The sequence below is a fragment of the Gadus macrocephalus genome, chromosome 16, assembly GCF_031168955.1.
Source record: "Gadus macrocephalus chromosome 16, ASM3116895v1".
Taxonomy (NCBI): Eukaryota; Metazoa; Chordata; class Actinopteri; order Gadiformes; family Gadidae; genus Gadus; species Gadus macrocephalus.
The window spans coordinates 7,831,314-7,854,912 of NC_082397.1; the positions used below are offsets into that span (position 1 = coordinate 7,831,314).

General features: G+C 46.9%; 1 protein-coding gene across 1 annotated transcript in view; it reads right to left on the bottom strand.

Annotated features, from left to right (window-relative positions):
* Positions 1–5,452: 5,452 nt before the first annotated feature.
* LOC132474085 (beta-1,3-glucosyltransferase-like) overlaps positions 5,453–23,599 on the bottom strand; it is a 48,945-nt gene continuing 30,798 nt past the window's right edge. The window contains exons 7-15 of the mRNA XM_060074514.1: positions 22,333–22,469; positions 21,964–22,027; positions 20,727–20,858; positions 19,610–19,679; positions 17,610–17,723; positions 12,292–12,391; positions 11,609–11,728; positions 7,728–7,872; positions 5,453–6,442 (exon numbers count right to left, since the gene is read on the bottom strand). Of these exons, the coding sequence (XP_059930497.1) occupies positions 6,275–6,442; positions 7,728–7,872; positions 11,609–11,728; positions 12,292–12,391; positions 17,610–17,723; positions 19,610–19,679; positions 20,727–20,858; positions 21,964–22,027; positions 22,333–22,469 (1,050 nt within the window). The 3' untranslated portion in view covers positions 5,453–6,274. The remainder of the gene's footprint in view (positions 6,443–7,727; positions 7,873–11,608; positions 11,729–12,291; positions 12,392–17,609; positions 17,724–19,609; positions 19,680–20,726; positions 20,859–21,963; positions 22,028–22,332; positions 22,470–23,599) is intronic.

Below are 23,599 nucleotides of genomic sequence, written 5' to 3' on the forward strand. Positions count from 1 at the left end.
AATATTTATCGTTGGCTGTTACTATGAATTAAAAAGAAGTTATTCACATGTTTACGTAGTAAGCTTACGATTTCGTAAAACCATCCCACGACACACTAGGGAAGCACACTCTGGGGGTATTTTTCTAAATTAAATAGGAAATGTATTTCACTTTGGCTTGTAACGAGGAATGTGTTCTTTTGTAGTATCTTTCTTTCAGTCTTCCTGGCAATTGACCTACAACAAAGCAGAACAGGCTCTTAACTAAACTAACTTAAAGTAAAACCATCTAGCGGTCCAGCCAATCATCTTTGATTGTCCAGCTTGGGTCCTCAGGTCAACAGAATGAGGAGAGCATCTCCGATTCGTCTCCTTGGCAACGACCTCAAGGTTCTCCCCCAGAGATTTTGAAGGGAAGGTTTGGACCTACTGTTCCTTCAAACAAGTTCACTTTGTCACCTCCTACTGCAAACTACTGAGATGGTCCTGTCTGGTGCAGCGGGTGGATCATGGCATTAGCACTTGCTGTTTTTTACGGGTACCATTAGCACTGAGACCACCCAGGCCTACAATGTATCCATTCACAGTATTGTGAGCCGCTTTGGATTGAAGGCTTTATGTCCACTAAATTGGGGGATTCTAACAGAAGACATTTAGAGGAAGGAATTGATTCAATAGGTTTCCTCAAAAGTGAAATTCCTGTACAACCACAACTGTTCATACCAGACAACATTTCTGCTTCAACGGTTCAATGCTTGTGGATGCTTTGGGTTTTCCTTCAGGCTTTTAGCCTTTTATCCAAAAATTAAGTAACATGTAATATGCAATATGCAAAATTGAAATATTTTTCATCCAAACGTTAAGCCTATAATAAATCCATGGCACAACCTCAAGTAGAAATGTCAAATTCTAGCATGGCTCCAAGGCTTTCTCATGCATAGCCAACTTGTGGGGCCGACATAGCGTTCCCTGTTCCTGTGATGCAGCAGGTCTACCTGGACAGCGTTTCTTTGCAGGGAACATTATGTCAGGCTGATGCAGAGATGGAATGGTATCGACAGCCCGGTACTTTCTTTGAAGAGACATTGTGGGGGAAAATGTTAAGAGCTTGAAAAGAATAAAACCTTGGCTTCTACAGGTTCTGTAAGGCACAGGGACAGGATTTCATAAAGCGTGTCAACATGAATGAGAATTGAAAAGGCAAGTGAGTGAGCTCACGCTGGAATCATCGGCTTAGTGAAGAGCGGGGGGTTCCTTTCAATGTGTTTCTGACTCCATCGCACACCTCCAACACTTACTATATATCCATAGGAGATATACATCAGGCACAGCGGAGATGTGGATAATAAGATAGGTTACATGGATGTATTTTTCCTTGGACATGATTGGATGTTTAGAGAACCACATCAATGCTAACATCCTAACCTAAACGTGTTTTCAAATTAAATCAGGCAATAGGATAACAACATCCAATCACAAGCAAATGGAAGTGTGGGAGTTGTGTGGTTTGGGATGATGATGAGAACAAGGACAAAAACATTTTAAGGGCAGGTATGAAAGTAATGTTGCAATAACCTCAACAAATATGCAATATCAAATGGAATACGGGTCTCCCCTGGGGGTTGAACATGTTCCTTGCTCTGATATGTGTGCCTCCAAAACTATGCGTGATGCATTGTGCTCCCATATTTCAGATAAGAAGCAATCAAAAAGGATTTCAACTGATCATCTAATGATGATGAGTAAGTTCAAACATGATTCTCTCTCTTGCTGATTTCAAAGTTCTCCTGAAAGACTTGGAACAGAACGGGCTTGGCTGATGTTAGTGTGCTTTATTTTTCCTTCTGCCTTTGCATCGCCAAATGTAGAGTTTTGCCAAACGTTGCTTGTTCTGTAGCTTTGTGTTTGTATTCAATGTCGCGCTGTGCTGGCCTGATGCCCAGGTCCTCCATGTAATATAAATGATGTGTTATCTAGCTGGCTGAATAAAGGTTAAATGTATAAAAATTATCGTCACGATTGATTAAGTGTTTGTAGTCTTATAAAATTTCATTAAAGGTAGCAGATACATGTTGACAGTCATTCCATCATCTGGCATCATAGTGTGCAAGCACGAACATATGCATTAGCTCAGTAAAGCCAGAGATTTGGCTGATGGTTCACCCATGACAAGAAAATGGATGTTCCTGTCCTTTGGTTCAAAGTGACATAGCAGCCCAAAGGTATGCACAGACACACACACACACACAACGTATCTAGTCAGCCCACAGTATATATACGCACGCTTGGCTTTTATGTGCAACACTGAAATCTCATTTAGCATGGGCTGTCGGATACCGACAGGGGAACCGGGACGCCCATCATACACAGACCACTACTGCGACTAGAGCCGCTCCACTTGCGGGGGAATGAATGAAAAAAGCAAATTCATTAGAGTCTCCTGCCAGTCTTGTGTACCTGTGTCCACATCCAGACGAGTGCCTGGGTAAATGTTGGCTTTCAAGGTGATTTGTGGGTTCTCGACCACATACCTTTATCTCTTGGAAGACTGTAAACTGTCAGGGTAGAGAGCTCTTCATATAAGGTATTTTAAACTGCGGTTCTGTACTTTGACAACGGTCTGAGGCCACTAGATGAAAAGATAACAATCGAATGGAGAACGATCCATCAGATATAATGACACTGAATGAAACATCCACCTTTCGAGGCTCAGGGTTTGTATTTGTGCCTGACATCGAGTGGGGTAGATAGGTATGGGGGCAGCTCTCTTCCCTCTTGTGTTGGCTCCACCGTAAGGAGAAGATAGGGAAGATAAAATGTGCCTACTTAACTGCTAATCAAAGAGACCTAATTCAAGGTACGGGAGAGGTGAGGACGAACTGATTGGACACAAACTGAACATCAACTCCTTACATCTGGAGCCAGGTGATCGGGGCATAGCTGTAGAAATACAAAACAGAATCAGTAGACCCCACCTCCACATAACACTTTTATCATCCGTCCTCCTCCTCATCCCAAAGGGATAGCCATCATGTGAAACGAAAACAAAGGTTTAAAACGGTACAATTTAAATTCCATGTGCAACTTCAGCGAGCGGCTCATGGGATGACGCACAAAAGCCATTAGAAGCCCTGTGTCCGATCAATTCTTGGAAATATAAATTTTAATGAAAAATTGTTTGGGGCAAAATTGTTTTTTTGGGGGGGGGGCCCAAATCCATTTTTGGAGACGGCTTGTCCCCTGAAGAAAGGAGCGTTGTTATCGAGCCAGAAAGCCAGGGCACAGATGAAATTCAGGCTGCGTCCGTCACCGGGGACACACACACAACACCACTGACCTCGACGCTTTCTCATCTGCCCCATTTTGAGGGGCCGGGCTGGCTACGGTTTTCTGGATCACACACACTGACAAGCACACACACACACACACACACACACACAAACACACACACTGTCACACACACAGAGCCACTGATGAAAATCCATCAGCTCTGGCTCCCTACCCTATAAAGTGTACATCTAAGTCCCATTGTCCCCCTTCCCCCCCCACACCCCAATTTATTTTTCTTATGAATATTAAAGCCATCCGATGTGACCCTCCATTTGTCACATCACGCTCCGTTCCACGCGAGTGCTCAGCCGCGCCGTGTTTTAGCCTACGAACCGCCGCCGACACCGTACCGCGCCATGTGAAGCAGACGTAAAGGGATAACGCAGCGTGGCCAATTATCCTCTCACCCATCGCTTCAAAGGGCTTTCACGGTTAAGCATGCAGCGTTTGCGGCTGACTTTCAACTAATAAATATCAGCTTAATCTCTGACACCGATGTCTGCTGGATCTGTTTTCCGCTTAGTTTTGTTTTTACCAACTCTCTCGACTTAAACCTCATTCTCCACCCTTCCCGTACACACACGCACACACACACTCACAGACTCCCACGGCTCTTGAAAGATTTATTTTGGATCAATTTAGACATCACCTAAGGGGATCTTTTATGCACACACACCAATACATCTAAACCGCAGTCTCTCACAGTACGGATATCCAGTCAACACACTGAGGTCGACGCCACACCAGATTGATACATGCACGGGGTGAACGGCAGAGGGGTTCAGGAAGGAAGCAACTTATTCCAAATAAAGACACATGAATATAAGGCCTAGTCGTTTAATTATTGAAACACATTGGTTAAAGTGTCCTTGTGTCCCTGTGTGTGTGACCCTGTGTGTGTGTGTGTGTGTGTGTGTGTGTGTGTGTGTGTGTGTGTGTGTGTGTGTGTGTGTGTGTGTGTGTGTGTGTGTGTGTGTGTGTGTGTGTGTGTGTGTGTGAGAGAGATGGAAGAATGCGTGAATCGCAGGAACGTGACAGTTGTCCTCTGGTGATTAGATGACCTAGATGAAACCATCATGCTGGGAATCCGCTTCACTAGTTATTATGGGCTCTCATTTTACCGTTTGTTATGTTGTTTCCCCGACAACAACAACCCGATAGTTACAAAAAATATATATATATTTACAACTGAATAACTACCGAACGTTGACAAAAAACAAACAAAGAAAAGAAGAAGATTTATAGCCACCAATATATTTCCTGCATTCGACTGAGTTAGCAAAACAGAAAAAAAGTGTCTGCTACAAAACCGACGCCATTTTCAAACTGACAAGGCAGCGACTGCCCCAAGGTTCACGATAAAGACTTAAAGACAAATCGCTGTGTATCCATCATCATTGTGTAGCCCAGGCGACTTCCATTGCAAAAGAAAACCACTAACCAGGCACTGCACCACAAGGTTAAATGCAGAATAACCTTTAACAAGGGGCCGTGGAGACGTGGAAGAGCGGTTTGTTTTGCAGACACTCCAAGGTCAGCTACAGAACAAGTTTCTGCAGTGACAAGGTACGGGTGAGTATTTTTTGACCTCCAGAAATGGAAGGGAGTGTAGAGTAAAAAGTGAGACGGCAGCTCTTAAATCATCAGTTGGAGCATGATGAAGTGAAGGTTAAAGCTGTAATGGGTTTACCCATAACCTGGAGAAGTTATTTTGATGCAGTAGTGGTGGTAGAAGTTATAGTTAAATCATTATTGCTATTATAGTAGGCCTACCATAAATACATTCAAACCTCAAATGTTTGTATTAAACAGTCGTACAAAAGTAATGAATATTATTTACATAATGACATTATTTATATCATTTACTATATGCTTTTAAATGTTTTAATATAAGCTTTAATTTGCTGTTTATTTTTTCGCTACTGTATTGTGTTTTAAGGTCATGTCAAGGGTCTTGTTATATACGTATATACGTAATGTATAATGTATTGTTGCTCGCATTCATAATAAACTAAAATGAAATGTATCAGGTTTGTATAAACGCAGTACAGAAATCCCCACTATTACAAATAGATATTATAATATATCACAATATTAACATTGAAGAAACCGGCACACAACTGGAATTAAAAGGCGGCACATATTATGTGTCGATATTTTATGCCAAAATAGAGAAAACTGTACAGCAATGGGGGCACTCTTGAGAGACCTTTGGCTCACAAAATTAGAATAATACACAACAATAATAATAAACACAATATAAATATACACATACATTCACACGTACAACTTACCCCTACATGGAACTCAAGTAAAAACCTCAGTCAACAGAAGTGTTCAGCCATGTACACAGTAATTGGGCGGTCCTTCTGAAAATATATTTGTTTAAATTTACATGAATTTACATAAAAAACATGGATGCACTCAGACAAATTCACTCATATCAACAATAATTCCATTCAATATCATATCATTAGTTCGCAAAACACTGGCTGAAGAAATAAACATGCCCACACAAAGAAAGAGACAGCGAGAGTCACACAAACACACACACACACACACGCACACAAACACACACATACACACACACACACACACACACAGACAGAGAGAGAGAGTCTGTGAGAGAGCGACCGAGAGAAGAGTGAGACAGAATATAAGTGAGACAGAATGAGCAAAAGAGCTGTGTGGGTGTGTATGTGTGTGTATGTGAGAGGAGATAGAGAGAAGAGGAAGAATACTATTGAAACGAGGGCGACAGAGAGACCAAGGACGGGCGAGAGAGGGAAGAAGATACAGAACAAGAGTGAGAGAGGGAGACAGAGTCAGAGACAGAGAGACAGAGAGACAGAGACAGAGACAAAGACAGAGACAGAGACAGAGACAGAGAGACAGAGACAGAACATGAGAGACAGAGACAGAGACAGAGACAGAGACAGAACATGAGAGAGGGAGGCTCCAGGTTCTACAGTTCCGTCTTGGGGGTCTTGTCCGGCTGATGGGGGGCTGTGGTCGGGGCCCCCTCCCTCAGCCAGCTGTTGAACACCGCCACCGGGTCGATGTTCCAGTGTTTATGGAAGGAGATGGGCACCTGGTGGGACAGGTAGTCCCGCGCGTAGTCCTCCGGCCGGGCCTGGACGCACACACACACACAACACAACCTCACTTATTCAGGACCCCAAGTGGACCCCCGTCACTGGGGTATCGGAGCTCGACGGCTGGGCTCTTCCCATCCATTGGTTAGTGGGCAGCCATTTGGTCTTGTAAAGAGCAGCGCAGCATAACGCGACTACAGCTTTAAACGTGCATACCATAATGCATTCATAGCAGTCGTTAGAATGTGTTTTACCTTATTGTATATTTGCATCTACACTGTATTTGTATTAAGGGTGATTATTCCACCAGGTATAAGTAATGTAAAGAATATGTCCTTTATGATTTGTCAATGAGGGACCTTTGATCCCCCAATGTTTAACTGATTGGTTGTTGTGAACTGTTGTGTGAGTGCGCTTTCGGCGATGCTCGTTCCCTGGATCTGAATCCTGGTCGTACTGCTCCTCGTGATCTTTTTTTAGTGTGATTAGCCATTACAAGCCATTTTGAAAATCTGCCTCTTCAGACATCACAGGTGGGCGTTGTCAACCTAGATGTGGACTGTAGCACACATTGCTCATCCATCCAGCGCAAATCTAGGTGGACACGCCCACTTGTGATGTCAGAAGAGGCAGATATTCAGAGTCCAACCCTTACGGGACTCTGTGCTTTCTATTTCTCGTACCGTCGCAGTGCCACTCAGCAGTCTGGGGGCCGCGGTTAGCCTGCGTCTGCTGAGGGGTTCTGCGACCACACAGCTCTACGTGCAGGTGGCGCCTGAGCCGGGGCTGTGGCGTGTGGCAGCCGTCGCCTCCGTGTGACTCGGCTTTAAATGAATGTTTAACAGTAAAAGCATGATCTACATCGCGGGCTCCCCGGGGACGAGCGGGCTCCATCTGCTGCCACCGACAGAAGGGCCAGAGTGGTGTTCACAGGACGGAGCTTTTAGATGAGAGGGGACCAGCAGAGTGGTGGCCGCACACACACACACACACACACACACACACACACACACGTACAGGACACGCACACACACACATATATATCACATGAACGAACACACACATTCAAGCACATATTCACAAGAACGAACACACACACTCATACCCCCTCACAGACACACACACACAAATAGATACGTAACACACAAGGACAAACACACACACACACACACACAAACGAATGAACACCCAAACACACGCACGCACACATTCACAAGAACGAACACACTCATACGCACGCACATATTCACAAGAACGAACACAGACACACACACACAGACACACACACACACACACGCAGACAGACACACACACACAGGCTACCTGGTGGAAGAGGGGGCTGTGTGTGACGGCCAGTCCCAGGGCGTTGAAGCACATGCCCAGCACCATGTCGTCCGGGGCGTCGTCGCTGTAGCACTTACAGCCGCTCTGCAGCAGCTGGAGCACCGCCTCCCTGCTGAACACCATGCTGCACACACACACACACACACACACAACACTATCACTACCACGCACTGACTCACTGCTGAACACCATGCTGGACACACACACACACACACACACACACACACACACACACACACACACACACACACACACACACACACACACACACACACACACACACACCACCATCACTACCACGCACTGACTCATTGCTGAACACCATGCTGGGGACACACACACACACACACACACACACACACACACACACCACCCTCACTACCAGGGACTGACTCGCTCCATCCAGAAACACCTCCGCTCCACTCACGTCCATGTCACTCACAGTCTGTCATTCAGTGGTCACGGTCGGAGAACCAGTGCGGCCCGACTCCCTCCTTTCTCCTGTCCACCATCTCGGTTTGATCTTCTACCGTCCATAATGTTTTTATTTATGCATTCACCTTTCTACTACGGCTGTTGTCGATGGTGGCTTGTCTGTGAATTATTTTTGCAATGTATCTCTTTGTACTTGCTGCTGTGGCGCCCCCACATTTTAGTTGTATTAAGTATTACCTCATCCGATCCATTTCAGCAGCAGCTGGGGGTTAGTCAGGGCATCATGGTTGGGGGCATTGTGAATCCAACCCAGTTACCTTTACGGGGTTCACACTACAGTTTGCGTCCCCCTTATGACATGCCCTGAGTGGTCCAGTTAGCATTAAGCCATCCAACACCAATACACTGAGCCAACCGTTCATGCTAAGGCTGGACCTCTGGGTGGCGCTGATTAGCAAAGCCAGTCTCTAAGCTAAAGGTACGGGAGCTGGAGAGCCCTGTGGTGGTTTTCTTTGCAACACCGATGCGACTGAGCCAGCAGATTTGACCGAGTTAGATAAGCCTCTGGGTTGCTATTAGCCCGGCGTCTGGCTCCAGCGATGATACCGGAGGAAAAGACTCCTTCAGTGATATTTTGTCCTCCAGCAGATGAGAGGAAGCTCCAGGGCTGTCGTTTAGCAACACCAGACCCTGAGCTGAACTATTCTGGGAGAACTTCTCCTGACCCAGGAAACCCCCCCCCCCCTGGCGGCACTAAGCGCTGGCGTTTAAGGTTTTAAGAGACAACAGACTTTAAACACTTCTTAAGTTCCTCTCTTCCTTGCAGGAGGTCCTGTCTCTCGTTAGGTTTCGTCACCAGCAGACGCTAAAGAGGGTTGAGGCAGAGTTGAAGTCCAAACAGAGAGCACATTTTTCTTTATTGCTGTGCTGGAAGGTAGAAGAGTTGGCCACTTGCTGAGAAAAAGCATCTTAGGAGAGAGCAAAAGACTATAAAAGAAAAAAACACGGTCATTACCGCTGCAGAAAACTAAAACTAAATTGGAAACCGCTGATTGGTGCGAAATGCTTCAGTAATTAACACCCTTCAAATTGAATTAACCCAGCACTCTTCCAAACGCTCAGCACAGCTGAGATCCAGCGCCCTTCTGCCACTTGCTTTCAGAGACTCTAAATGTCATCCTGGAGAGCAGGGAACACGCTGTATACTTTATGCTTCGGGCTGGCATACTGGTGCAGAATTCAACATACTGTATACTTTATGTTTTGGGCTGACATTCCCTTCACTTCATTCAACATACTGTATACTTAATGTTTTGTGCTGAGAAACCCTGACTTCATTCAACACGCTGAATACTTTATGCTTTGGGCTGATAAACTCTTCACTTCGTTCTACATGCTGTTTGTGTTGCACTCAAGTTATAAATGAGAATCCAAATTACTGGAATCATGTACAGCCAATGCATCATGGCCTAACCAGTCACAGGTGTATTTGTTCAACAGGCATCGGAGCTACGGAAAGGCATGTTTATTAGGGATGGGCAAAACAATTATTTACCGGGAATCAGTTCTTTCAGTTACGTTCACTATCACGATTCGTTTGTTTGATTCGTTTGTTTGATTCGTTCTTTAAGTCAGATGGTCTGTTATGTCATTTGCCAGGGAATCGGAAATTATGGAATTAATGTTAATCAACATGCATGTAGCCTATGTTCTGGCGATATCACCCAGGTTAAGTGTAAATATTAAGCATATATATAAAGGCCATACGTGCCTTTTTTTCATAAATATCCTTATTACATAATGGGGTGCAGTAAGAATTAAAGGGCGTCTTCCAAGTAGCGCTAATAAGCAGTGAAGCACGTTAGCAACTAGGCCAAACGAGACGCGTGATGGTAGGTAAAAACAATACTTTATTAAATCATGCAATTGTAATGTAGAACAAGATAAAAAGAAAACATAAAGTGCTTGCATGATATTGAAGCCTACAGCGATCGTTAGTTAACTTGTGTGGTGGTACCTTATCATTTGTTTACCCATGGGCCATGGCAACGCGATTGCTCTCAATGGCTGAATCGATGAGAATGTTTTATACTCAATATAAGGTCGCGGGGAGACAAAGCTGTTTTCTTTGTATATTTTATATATGTGACCATATTTTGGTTATATGTTTAAAAAAAGAATAATCAGTTCTCTTCTTTTGGGAATCAGTTCTCGTCGTTCACCTTCGGGATTCGTTCGCGACCGACCCATCACTAATGTTCATCGACCCGGGACAGATGCGGCCCTCCACCTGTATCGGTTTGTACCTGTATACGTGGAGATTGACGCTCTATTTACTCTTTAGTGAGTCCTTAGGCAGATGCTAAACCATCAGATATTTGTGTCCAACATCTGAGTCATATAGTAGGCTCGCGCTCTCTCTCTCTCTCTCTCTCTCTCTCTCTCTCTCTCTCTCTCTCTCTCTCTCTCTCTCTCTCTCTCTCTCTCTCTCTCTCTCTCTCTCTCTCTCTCTCTCTCTCTCTCTCTCTCCCTCTCCCTCTCCCTCTCTCTCTCCCTCTCTCTCTCCCTCTCTCTCTCCCCCTCTCTCTCCCTCTCTCTCTTCCTCTCTCTCTCCCTCTCTGCTGGGGCGCATCTGTGTATGGCTGAGCCAAATTAAATAGGATTCTCCATAAATAACCAATCATAACTTATTCATTATGCACCGTATGGTCCCGGCTGCTCGGGACCACCCCCTCCCTCACCCTCCCTCCCCCACGTCCTCTGATCAACGCCTTTCTTTTTTCTGGAGGAAAAATGGACCTAGCATCTGTGACGTCGTTGCCCATCGGTCTGCACACAGAAATGCGAGGGCGCTGCTTTGCCTTCCATGGAGCGACGCCATTGTTTGAGATCTCTGCAGCCGGCGGCGAAGGATCCACGTCTCGCACAATGAGAGCGGGGAGTTGAATGGCCGCCTCCCGCCAATCGACGGCCAGAACTCATTCAGTCCTCTACAATAACTTCAACTCTCTGAACCGGCCGCTGAAACCCTGACAGGAATGATTATCGCTTTGTACGAGGAGAATGAAAACAGGAACGGCGGCGGGGGCGGTTCTGCAGCCGCCCCCCTGGAGGCCGTCAGAGGAACTACATCACCGCGCCACTGACAAGCGGTCAGGACAGCTGTGGTCAGGGACTGTAGCCGCCCCGGCTGAGGCCCTGACCCTAACCCCGGGACTCACCCCCCTCCACCGCCAGTGATGTAGCTGTAGCCGCCCCGGCTGAGGCCCTGACCCTAACCCCGGGACTCACCCTCCACCGCCGGTGATGTAGCTGTAGCCGCCCTGGCTGAGGCCCTGACCCTAACCCCGGGACTCACCCTCCACCGCCGGTGATGTAGCTGTAGCCGCCCCGGCTGAGGCCCTGACCCTAACCCCGGGACTCACCCTCCACCGCCGGTGATGTAGCTGTAGCCGCCCTGGCTGAGGCCGTAGCCGTAGCGCTCGCCCAGACACACCGGCTCCGACGCGTCGTAGCAGCCCAGCAGCGCCCGCAGTCGGGGGAGGCTGAAGGGGGAGACACGGCACGCTGAGTCAGCATCATAGAGCGACACACACACACACACACACACTGAAAAGACAGACACACACCGAAAGACAGACAGACACAAACACACCGAAAGACAGACAGACACAAACACACCGAAAGACAGACAGACACAAACACACCGAAAGACAGACAGACAGAACCAGATCCACTTTAGCATTCAGACACAGATAAAGCTAGCAGTTCCTGCGGCTATTAACCACACCGACGAGTCATTCTCCAGCCTGGCATACAGGTGGAGCCCAGAGGAGCTGAGACGATAGCGTTAAAGCTACTGCGGCGGATAGCCTCCAGAATGGTAATGCCGCCGGCACAACCAATGCTTCTACCCAGGATTTCAGTCAAAGCAATTTGTGCTGTCGCTTCACACGCGTTCCTCTGTCATCACAGCAGGGAGGGAATTGGCTGCGGAGGATTGTCGGGGGGGGGGGGGGGGGGGGGGGGGGGGGCTCCGTCTGGGAGATGGAAGCACTTTAGCGTTGAATGTGTCGGTCGGTCGGCTGACAGGAGAGAGAGAGCCTACCTGATGAGGGTGTCGTCGTCAACGATGATCAGCCACTTGGTCTCCGGGACGGCGCCGCTCGCAAACTGTTTGAGGATGGCGAAGGTTTTCCCACAGTGGCCTGCAAAACGAGAGACGGTTTCAACGGAGGAGTACATGAACAGGTATTGACACAGAGGGGCTTATGATGACAAATGCCGCTGCAGGATAGATTCAAAAACACAGAAAGGCAATATGTGAAATGCAATACTCCCGGCTGCACGCACACACACACACACACACACGTGGAAAAACACACACACTCGCAGACACACACATACATATACTCGTGGAAAAACACACACTCGCAGACACACACACATGTGCGGCACACTCACACAAACACAAACACACGTGCGGCACACACACACACACACACACACACACGCTCGCGGACACACAGACACGTGCAGGCACGTACACACATACATACACACAAAGACACACATTAATCAAACATTGGCAGGATAATCAATAGATTCCCCAACACAGATTCTAATCGGAGTGCCTCCGAGGGAACTTCACAGTGAAGCACCCTATCCATTGATCATGCGGTGTTGTGGCTGGTCAGTGTGATCTCTGCAGCCCTGGCAGCTGTTGCAGGCGGAGAGCAGCCTGCCACCACCACACTGGCCTCACGGCAGTCTGTGGTGGAACAGCAAGTTAAAGCCAATCGTTCCTTTGACCGTGACATCGCCTGATGTCCGGTCCTGACAACACCCAGGGAAAATAGGCTGCAAGTCAAAAAACAAGGTAATTTTTGGTGGAGGCTGATTTGGTGAGGAACAGTCCTTAAGATAAGAGGGATTTAAGGATTTAAGGGGAACTGGGATTCAAGGGATATCGGGATGGGAGTGGGATCGATGGTGGGGTTCAAATGCAGGTCTCAAATGTGTAAAAATGTTAAACTCTACCAACAGGAGCGGAAGGATCACCAGAGGGCGAACACGAACACTCGTATGCAAAGCCCAGGCCTGGAGCCTATGGCTGGTTGGAGCAGCCCCACGCCACGGTCTGAGAGAGCTCCATTAGTGCCCCCTCTCCTCACTCGACATATTGAAAATATGAATACTTTTATTTAATTCATCTGCCCACCGTCTGCCATTGACATATTATTTGATTGTATTTTATAATGGGTTATTTCACAAAGTGAATTTTACCTCTCGAATTTGAAAGAAGGACCGAGCGAAAACCATCCATCCATCCATCCATCCATCCATCCATCCATCTTGATCCCAGAGTTGTCTCAGACGTTGGGGAGGACTTTATGTCTCAACAGCTTCTGGTCTTTTTCTCTTGGGTCGGTGAATACGGTAGGTGAGTCTCTAACTCATGTAGGTGACATCATGATGGTATATTCTTTATGTAAATTAAGAATATAAAACCAGGCAGAGATCAATACTCTGTCAAACTGATGGGAGACCCAGCCTTTCAATCAGCAGGCCGGCTTTAATGGCGGCTGTGAACTTTAAAAAGAACCTGGATTTCCATCAGGCCGGAGTGAGACAGCTCTTCATCTTGCGCCGGGGAAAAGGGCAGGCTTTCGAGGGGACAAGAAAAGAGTATCCCAAGGTTAAAAAATATCTCCAAAGTGAAGAAAATCCTTGTACTTTAGGATACCAAATATAGCTACATCTCTCTCTCTCCTCCTCTCTCTCTCTCTCTCTCGATGGGAGAGGGCTTGACAGCACAGACTGGAGGAGAGAGAGTGGAACGTTCCGGGGTCTCCGTAGAAACGAAACCAGCAGGGGAGCTTATCCACAATGATCACATGGATTCCTCACTCCGGCTGAATCTTAATACATTACTACAGGGAGATGGAGGGAGGGAGATGGAGGGGGGGATGAGGAGGGAAAACTTCCCCAGGGAGCTATCACAAAGCTGTGGGCCTGTTGTATTATTTATGTCTCCCCCCTATATCGTTGCCTTCTCCCCTTGCCGGGTGTAAATAAAGGGATCCAGGACACCTTGAGCAGCTGATGGGAATAAAAGAGCAACACATTCCGTCTTGCAGGTGTTCAGCTGCCGACCGGCAGGCCGCTGGGAAAACATTCCTCTGTTTCCCGGCCAGCGTCGCGGACAACTGCCTCCGAGAGCTAAAAATCATGAGACTGATAGGACATGGAATCTGGCAGCATCATGCTAAGAACACTTATGGAGAAAACTATTTCTGGGGGTTCAATTCATCCGAGGATGCGATAGAAGACTAAGCACTGAACGTTAGACATTTTGAGATAAATACTGAAATAAAACCGTCATGCCTTTTTGTCATGATTCAAATTTATGTTTTTGTGGCGGATGTTCAGCTCGTTTAAAAATATGTCAGATGAAATTAATGAGTTGTTTCAAGATCAACAAAATATAATTATAACAAGCAACACACTTCGAGTGTCATTGAATGTTACTACTAGAAGAAGCTACTAGAACTTTCCTAACCCTCATCAAAAGGAACTTGCAGAAACATTTGCTTTCATTAAATAAAATAAATGCAACCAACTTAACCACTAAACTATTCTGCCCTAACACCCCCCCCCAGACTATCCTGCCCTCCCCCCCCCCCCCCACCCCCCCCAAGCCCCCTGTCTCCCTGTGATAACTGATTTGATACAGACATCCCTCCATCATGGCGTTGCTTTCATTTGGTTCTGAGGCTCTGTTAATCCGTCTTGGAGGCTCTTCCCTGGCAGGCGAGGTGCTGAACCCCCCAGGGCAGCACCTGGCCACGCTTGTTTCAACACAAGTTATGAATTAAGTGGATTCAGTCATTACCACGCCTGGCGCCGTTCACAGAAACAGCCCGAGCTGCCAAGGCTCGTCGTCTAAATGTTATCTGGGAGAGTGTTTGGCCTGTGATATATGACCGCTAATGGATAGAGTCCAACAAAGGGAAACGTCGTTTTGAGGCGTAAAAGTGTGAAACCAACTGACGTAATAACTTTCCTTTGAACAAAACATGTTCAACCTCAGATGCACCTTGATACGTTCAAAGGATTTATATAATAAATACTATCCTATGGGATAGATAGATAGATGGATAGATGGATAGATAGTATTAAGCCAAAATAAATACATTTGGAAATTGTGTTTACGTCTTCAGTCATGTAAGTGGGGGGAGGGTATATATAGGTACGGTATATACATCCACTCGAGGATCGCTCGTATGAGCCATACACAAAGAGGACATAATCATATGTAATCTAATACACCCACTTATATGGATGTACGTTCCTCACAAAGCTCGGGAAACCGAGACCTACATGAACAACACACACAATTTCCCCCCACTTGTGTTTAGTCTTTGTGAAGAAACTGTGTCTTTAGTCGGTTTCCTTTGTAATGCACCTTTCAATATTTGCAACAGCCTTGCATCACGGTTTGTATTTAATCTTTCAATTCCCCAAAATGTGATAAGCTTCTTTCAAAAGCCACTTGGGAGCATGCATATAATTGGCAAAAAAAAGTAGGGTAAGTTCGGTATTAAAAGTACCCCATGTGCGTGTAGGTTTTACATTAACGATGCAACATTTAAGTAAAGCAAACCAAAGCACCACCATGTAAATAGATTGACTAGCTCCCCGATACCACAGACAGAGATTGAGGGGCGTAGGCGTCCAGGGAACAGTTTGACAAAGTGCTTCGCTCTACCCGTTTGTCTGAGCTAAATGTCAGTGCGTTTGCAGCGGCTCGTGTGCGCGCTCTTCGGTGGGGCGCTATGAATGGATGCTCCTCCGCATGGGTTGGGAATTCGGTGCGCATCACATATTCTATCTCAAGCTCTGCCCGCGCCGGAAACACACAGCGGACCGCAGAGAGCTACCGCCGCCACAGGTGTTGGCGGCGGTAACGCTAGCCCCGAGCATCACGCATCGTGGAACGCATGGCGAGGAAAGCCAACGCACCGTATCCATAGGGGACGTTGGGCCATGGCGATCAGCGGCAGAAGAGTGAAGCTGTGAGACAGGCGGTGGATTGATGGGCTGAACCCGCCGGTGTGGTATCCCATTACGCTCGTATCGACCCCCGGTTCGATTCCCCTCTGTGGTCCTGGGCTATGTGTCGTTGCCTCTCTCTCTCTCCCAGCCCACACTTCTATCTTTCTACAACGTGAAAAGAGAATAGAATATTTTTTTTGGGGTTCAGGTAAACTCGGTTGAAACACTGCTAATTCAAAGGCGGCAGAAGGTCAACTTTTAGGGGAAACAAATGGGAGAGGCAGCCATTATTAAATCTGCACTAATCAAAATTGTGTACTTTTAAACAAAAGGTGACATTGTTTCTCAATCACAATGTCCCCCAGCGCCCTCCGTCTCCCAGCCACCAGCTGCTGCCCAATAGTCTCCCAATGCCGGTCAGCCTCATGCTCGTTGCCCTTCAGCTGTCACAAGCCAATTAATGGCGCCGTTGTATGATAATGGGGAACAGCGAGCCATTCAGTCAGAACAATCAAACCAGCAAATCAGAGGAGCGGCGCAATCACTCCTGAGCCCTTTGAAACCCAAACGCCCCGCTCGCAGCTCTCTTTAAAAGAGGCCGTTCGTTTTTTTCATAGTGAATCTCCGGCTCTGCACTTGACGAAAGACACCAGTCAAGTGAAAGTAGTCAGCATTCGTCTGCAGCGTGTCACACATGAAGTGTGAAGCCCACGTGGAACCATAATTACACTGGCCATGCTTTCACAACATGCTCAAGATGTCATGTCTCTTCACTGCTGAAATCCACACACAAACATACAGAAGGACTATATAGTATTATGTAGTAGTATTATGTTGATGATCCTGTAGTTGAATAGCGCACGCCTTTGGGCCGCGGCGTGGCCATCTTGATTGAATTAGAAGGGATCAAATTAGATAAAGTTTATTAAACCCTGTGGCATCGCGGGTCAGGCAGCAGACGGAGAGACCGGGGATGGGATGAACACTCGCATCAGAAAGCGATTGTTTACGCACCGTGCCAAGGGCAGACAAATGCGATGCAACCACGACGGGAGGAATTCATTTCACATGCTTTAGGCTCGTGGAGTAGAAATCTGAATGAAGTGGGGAATAATATGGTCCCTGATTTGTTCTCTTATGATCATATTCCAAACAGAACCGTGGAAATGAAGCACAATTGAAAGCATATGCAACTCAAAACACAAACACAATTTCCTGCTTAAGGAAATCAAAGTAGATGTGGGAAAGGAGTTTATAAAATAAATGTGAATTCACAACATACTCTCCAACAGGGGAATCAACAACAAGCGTCTTCAAATTAAAACTGGAATCTGAAAGTTATTTCTCCGGGGTCGGAGCAGCACTCACCTCGCTCGGTGTTGGGCACCCCGAGGTTGATGGTGGGTATGGAGGGGTCTGCGTAGTCGCTGTAGTACTCCAGCAGGGACGCCTCCTGCTCCCAGGTCTCCTTCACCACCGGGACTACAGCCCAGGGAAGACGGCGTCAGAAGAGCACGTCGGTGTACGACTCACAGCGAACACCACTGTGGAGTGTGTGTGGACGAGGGCTGGTTTAAGCCGCCTCAGCTGGCCCCGAGTCTGAGCGAACTCTGGGGCCTGGGTGGGGCCGCGTCCCTGTTGCCCATGGAGCAACCAGTGTGCAACAGGTTAAGCAGCCATCACCACACACATTCAGGGACGTCTCCTGCATGGCAACATGGAGCACCAGGTGATGTATCGTTGTCTACAATAGTCACCTAGCTGGTGTGTAGCACGGAGATTGGTTACAGTTTACAGTTACAGTCCTAGTCTCAGGGGACCACCAGATAATCACGTTTGAGTTTCGCAATTAATATCAGTCTCGCTTTGGCTGGGAAAACAATTTATTTGAAAATATGGGCACGACTTTTCATTGTTCAAAAAGCCCCCGCTAATCAGATTCACTGACTGATCTGCAGAGAGAAACATGATGTGAATATGAACTGAATGTGAGGCTCTCACATGGCTACGTCAGTCCAGTCGACAGAGTGAAGACCACAAGAGTCCACATCAGTCCAGTGGACCGAGCGAAGACCACAAGAGTCCACATCAGTCCAGTGGACAGAGTGAAGACCATGTCCACCTCCACCCATTGAACAGAACGACATTCACAGCCTTTCATGCCATTCCGGGGTTTCGTTAGAATGACGATCCCAGCATGAATCAATCATCTGCAGTCATTTTAAACAGAAAGCTATTTTCAAATGTAATGGCATTCTACTTTGCAGACTAGAAGCAATTCCACAGCACATCAGGAAGTGAGTGTGTGCATTATTGAAGAATTGATCCATCTATTTTGTGATTTACAATCCCTCTTTTGACATTTCTCTATGAAATCTCTTGAATTCTTTAAAACATGAATGGGTTTCCAACATTACCGGGTAAGAATTGAATTAAGTAATAATTACATGCAATTTAAATATCCTTCCAAACTCTATAATGTATGTAGCCATCCATCTTTCTATGTATTATCTAATAAGACCTTCATTTTTGTAGTTCAGAGTATTCATATATTGCCAAGAATTCTTACTTTTTTTTTTAAGTGTAAATCTACTAATCCACCAAATAACAATCCAACATTCACTGTCATAGTATATTGTTGAGGCCAAAAATGTATATCAATTAAAAGTTTCTTAATCCGTTTTTTTAACTCCCAAGGCGCAGTTGGCTATCCATTTTAATTTCTCCCTTTCTATTTTATTCAGGGAAGAGCAGTACATAAATTACCATTTAGAAGATAAGGAAGCATTAATGAAGTCATTAGGAGAAATAGCATTCGTGATCTGAGGATTTCTCAAAGTCTGTGTCTCATGGGATGGAAGCTACGCCTCGGTAAATCCATTTATTTCTGCTTTAAATGCAAGAGGGTATTGTAAAGTACAGGGTGTTGTAATTTCCGGAAAATTACCACCAATGTGTTTTGTTTGACATTACCTCGACGTGGTATTAAAAATTGTAACGCTCATACGTTGTTTTTTTCCACCTTTCTCTCGCTCACCCGTTTCGATTCAGCCCCAAGTCGCTCTTACAACACGAGTACTTGAGATAATTAAACAGTCCTATTAGAACAAAACATACATCAAGCAGCGAGAGCTCCAACACATTTCACAATACATTCCCAGAGGATAAGCACCTCACTAATCAAACCAGTCTTCCCGAACACTAATGAGAAACCGCTTTTAGCCCAGTGATACACATCCTCATCGCATCCAACGCGATAAGAACAGGAGGAAGGGAAGGCGTTAAGTCTTCGGCAGGCGTCGTGTCTGGGCAGGTGTCTCGTGATGAATCATGGGATGGAGGTGTTTTAGCGTAGGTGCGCCGCTTACCTCTCTCAGTGTGAAACTTCTGACAGGTTTTGACGGCCACGAATACGTCTTCCTTACCCACGGCCTCTCCCTTTACGGAGGAAGAACACGAGAAGAAAACCAAGACAAACGAGGAAAGAGAAGTCATTATTTTAATAGCAATAAGTTGCGATGGTTTACATTTCAACTTTCTTGTGATTTAAAAGGAGCAGGACGTATCTGTAGTCTGTGTGCTGATCGATAATGATTTCATTCATTTCTTCAATGAAATCACATCTTATAACCGGTACATTCTACTCTTACTTTCTCTTTGTTTACGTGCCATGTTGCATGAACGACTCACGGCACCAGAGGGGACGCTATGTTATCTTAGCATCGCTCTCTAACTTGCAAGCCATAGCGTATAATTTTAGAGACTAATTAACCAAATATAATTCAGAAAACTATCTAGATATCTCAGCGTTTGACACTTGTCTAACGGATGCCGTCGTAGATTAGATGCTTTTTGAAGTGCCTAGGGGCGACTTAGTGGCTGGTGAAGGCCACTGTAGCTTCTCCTACATCATGGAAAGGCAGGGCTGGGGCCCCTTTAATGCTATCCACATTCCTCCTTATTACAGTTGTGCCGCTAGTTACGTTTTGTTGTTTGGTTGTGTTCCTTGTGTTGTGGTAATAGCCCACTGCTAGCTGTTTAAAAAGCATCATGAATATTCAGGATTTCCAGTGGAGGAAGGAAAGACTCGGTACCCTGCTGGGAGAGAGAAATCTCCAAATTTCTTCTTTGCCAAATTGGGTGTACAGTGCATGATTCATCTGTTAAAGTGTCACCAGTCGAGGGTGGCATTAGCGCATCGAGGGGTGAACAACAAGCCAGAAATGTTTCAGCTCACTCGTATAACTTCAAGAAAAACAAGTCTTTTATCATGCGAACATGCCACCCACACATACTTTAACAAAGTACAAAAAAACAACGTTCAAAGAATAAGTACTCTCTAGGCACTAACTACACAACAAAGGAACGTTCGACACAACCACATGAACCACTTCCGTCAGCGCGGCACACATCGCCATTCTAACCCCCCCATTGGTTGGTCCATCTGCGCATGCTGAGTGTCGAGGGTGCGAGGCCGGTACCCACACATGCCGGGGCGGGGGCGCTGAGCGTGGTGGCGCAGTGGGGCGCCCGGGGGGAGTCCTGCAGCTCGGTGCACAGCTCGGGCACGGCGGTGAGCCGGAGACCCTGGCCCTGGTTCCAGATGTACAAGGCCACCTGGAATCACGGAGAACCGTGGGTTACAGTGTGGGCGGAATACCAGTGGTTATCTCAGGGTCTGTTTCCGACAAACGCGGGGCTGTGAGAACGCGGCGGGCATCGCTGATTCTGGATTGCGGAGAAGAGCGGCGGCCTTGTGGTGAGAGAGGCGGGGAGGGTGAGGGGTGGAGGAGGGAGGGGAATGGGTGTTGGGTAGTACACACACGCAGTTTGTCTCTTCTGAGCAGGTGGACAAAAACAGAAAAGAGGAAAGGAGAGAGTTAGCCTTTTGCTGGGAAAATGAAGACGGATGAGTCCCGGTAAGAGAGTGCATAATAAAGATAATTTGAAGCAGCCTTCCGATTCTTCTTCCCATGGCCAAAGAGCGTCACGTTGAGTTATTTTTGTGTGCACACACACACACACACACGTCTCTGTGCAGCCGCGCGTTTTCATTCCCGACGATGGAACCCAAGTGGACTGGCTGAATGCAACGCTGGGAGTTTAATGTGGAATTAATACTGTAATAAAACAGTGAGGACATTCACACAAGCGCTGTAATATAAACGACGTGCCATGGCTGCTTGCTCAGATGTTATGTCTAGTGATCTAGGAGCAGGTAGGGATTAGGAGACAGCCTAGTCACTCTACCGATTCCTGGCCGGTTTAACCAACCTTTTTTTTCTTGGTAAATCCAAACCCAGAGTCTTGCCTTGCCTAGGTAATTATTTTTTCATTCACATTTCTATACATCTTCCCTCGGCACCTCAGAGTCTTTTGCATGCAGATGAGCCTCCCCTTTTATGATTATAATGCCTCGGCCTCCGTCCAATGGGAGCCCTGGTACGGTGGCCCAGTGAGCTCTCGCAGTATTCCCGTGGTTGGGCAACAACCCCGACGCTGCAGCGCCCCAATTCTGGAGAGTAATGAGATTTACGCTTTAAGGGGAAGATGAATTTCATGCTCTAGTCAACTCACAAATGAAAAAAGGAGGAAGGTACGCTGGAGTGGCCGTGAGGCAAAGCAGAAGATGCAGAAGATACAGACGGGAAATGGGGGGGGGGGGGGGAAAGAAGGAGCAAGATCATCGGGAATTGTGACAGGAGCGTCCGTCTTGATTTACCTCGTGCTTCAAGTCGATGGTGAAGTCAGACTTCAACGGCTCATCTCGGATCCTGTCTGCGAGTCTGAAACAACGCAACGCAGGGAAGCTCCTCAGAGGGATGGTATTTCACAAGGAGAGCAAATAGCTTGTGGCTGTTTGGGTGGTTGATAGTTTAGAATTGAGTGAACTTGGGTGAATTTGAGTTACGTCCTTAATCAGCAGGTAAGAGCCCCCCCCTTACCTGCTGATTGATGACGCATCTCATTGAGCAGGTAAGGGAGGGGCAGCCTACAGGACAGGCTGTGGATATTGGGGTTGGAACCCAGAAGCTTTGGGCTGCGAGTCCAACCCTAGCCCACCGGTCTATCCGGGCCGTGTCGCACTAACCTCTGAACGAGTGGCACGCTCAGAGCCCAGCCGGCGCTGAAGTCGGGGTATTTAAACTGCGGGGGGTTCTCGGCGAAGGCATAGTGATGGATGATGGTGGACTCCTCGTCGTGGAGGGGCTTCCCCAGGAACCACTCCTGTTGAAGGGGACAAAACGTCAACGTTAAGCCCCCCCCCCGCTCTCCGGTTTAATCCTGATCGCCGTGTGTTTGGAGTGACCCCCTGGGTGCAATCGCTGACGGTGAGTTAGAGTGCTTTGAGTGCTTTCAATGTTTTGACATGGAAAGACGCGCTCTGGGAGCAATTATGCTTTGGGAGCAATTTTACCCAAACAAACAGTCAGTAATAGCAGATGGTTTGCAAATAAATCCAAATCAGTAAGTAGGATTAACCTCCGAAGTGGGATTTCCACCATACTGGATGTCAATCCAGTTTCAACTTCGGCTATTCTTATTTGCTTCCCGTTTTATTTGGGTTTTAAGTGTGTTTAAGTGTTAACACGTATGACCAGCAACAGAACACAGAATTAACCTTGGATATATGGTGAGGGTGAGTCCAAATGCATGTGGTTAAAAACAGCGTCTTCTATAGTGCTTGATCGAGAGCTAAACAACGATTCTCCCCCAGGCCGGGTCAATTCATCACAACCTCCGACATCACAACCTCCGATAACGACACAGAGACAGAGAGAGACAGAGACAGAGAATGACAGAGAGAAACAGAGACAGAAAGAGAGAGACAGAGACAGAAAGAGAGAGAGAGAGAGAGAGAGAGAGAGAGAGAGAGAGAGAGAGAGAGAGAGAGAGAGAGAGACACAGACAGAAAGAGAGAGACAGAGACAGAAAGAGAGAGAGAGAGAGAGAGAGAGAGAGAGAGAGAGAGAGAGAGACAGACAGAAAGAGAGAGACAGAGACAGAAAGACAGACAGACAGACAGAGAGAGAGAGACAGACAGAAAGAGAGAGAAAGAGACAGAGAAAGACACAGAGAGAGAGAGAGACAGAGACAGAGAGAGAGAGAGAGTGGTGTGATTGATGTGTGTGACACGTCTCCCGTCCAGGTGATGGAACACCGACCCGGGGCCGGTTGCCGTGGTAATGCACCTGACCCGCTCCCCCAGAACGGCTTTGTGGGGAGGAGCTGTGATGAGCGTTGAGCTCTGCAGAAGATTACGTGTCAGCATCGGTCACGGGAGTTCAGACAAGAGCAGCTTTCCGACAAGAGGAGGTCTGGGAGGGAGCGAACTCCTGATGGCAGGAGGACAAAGG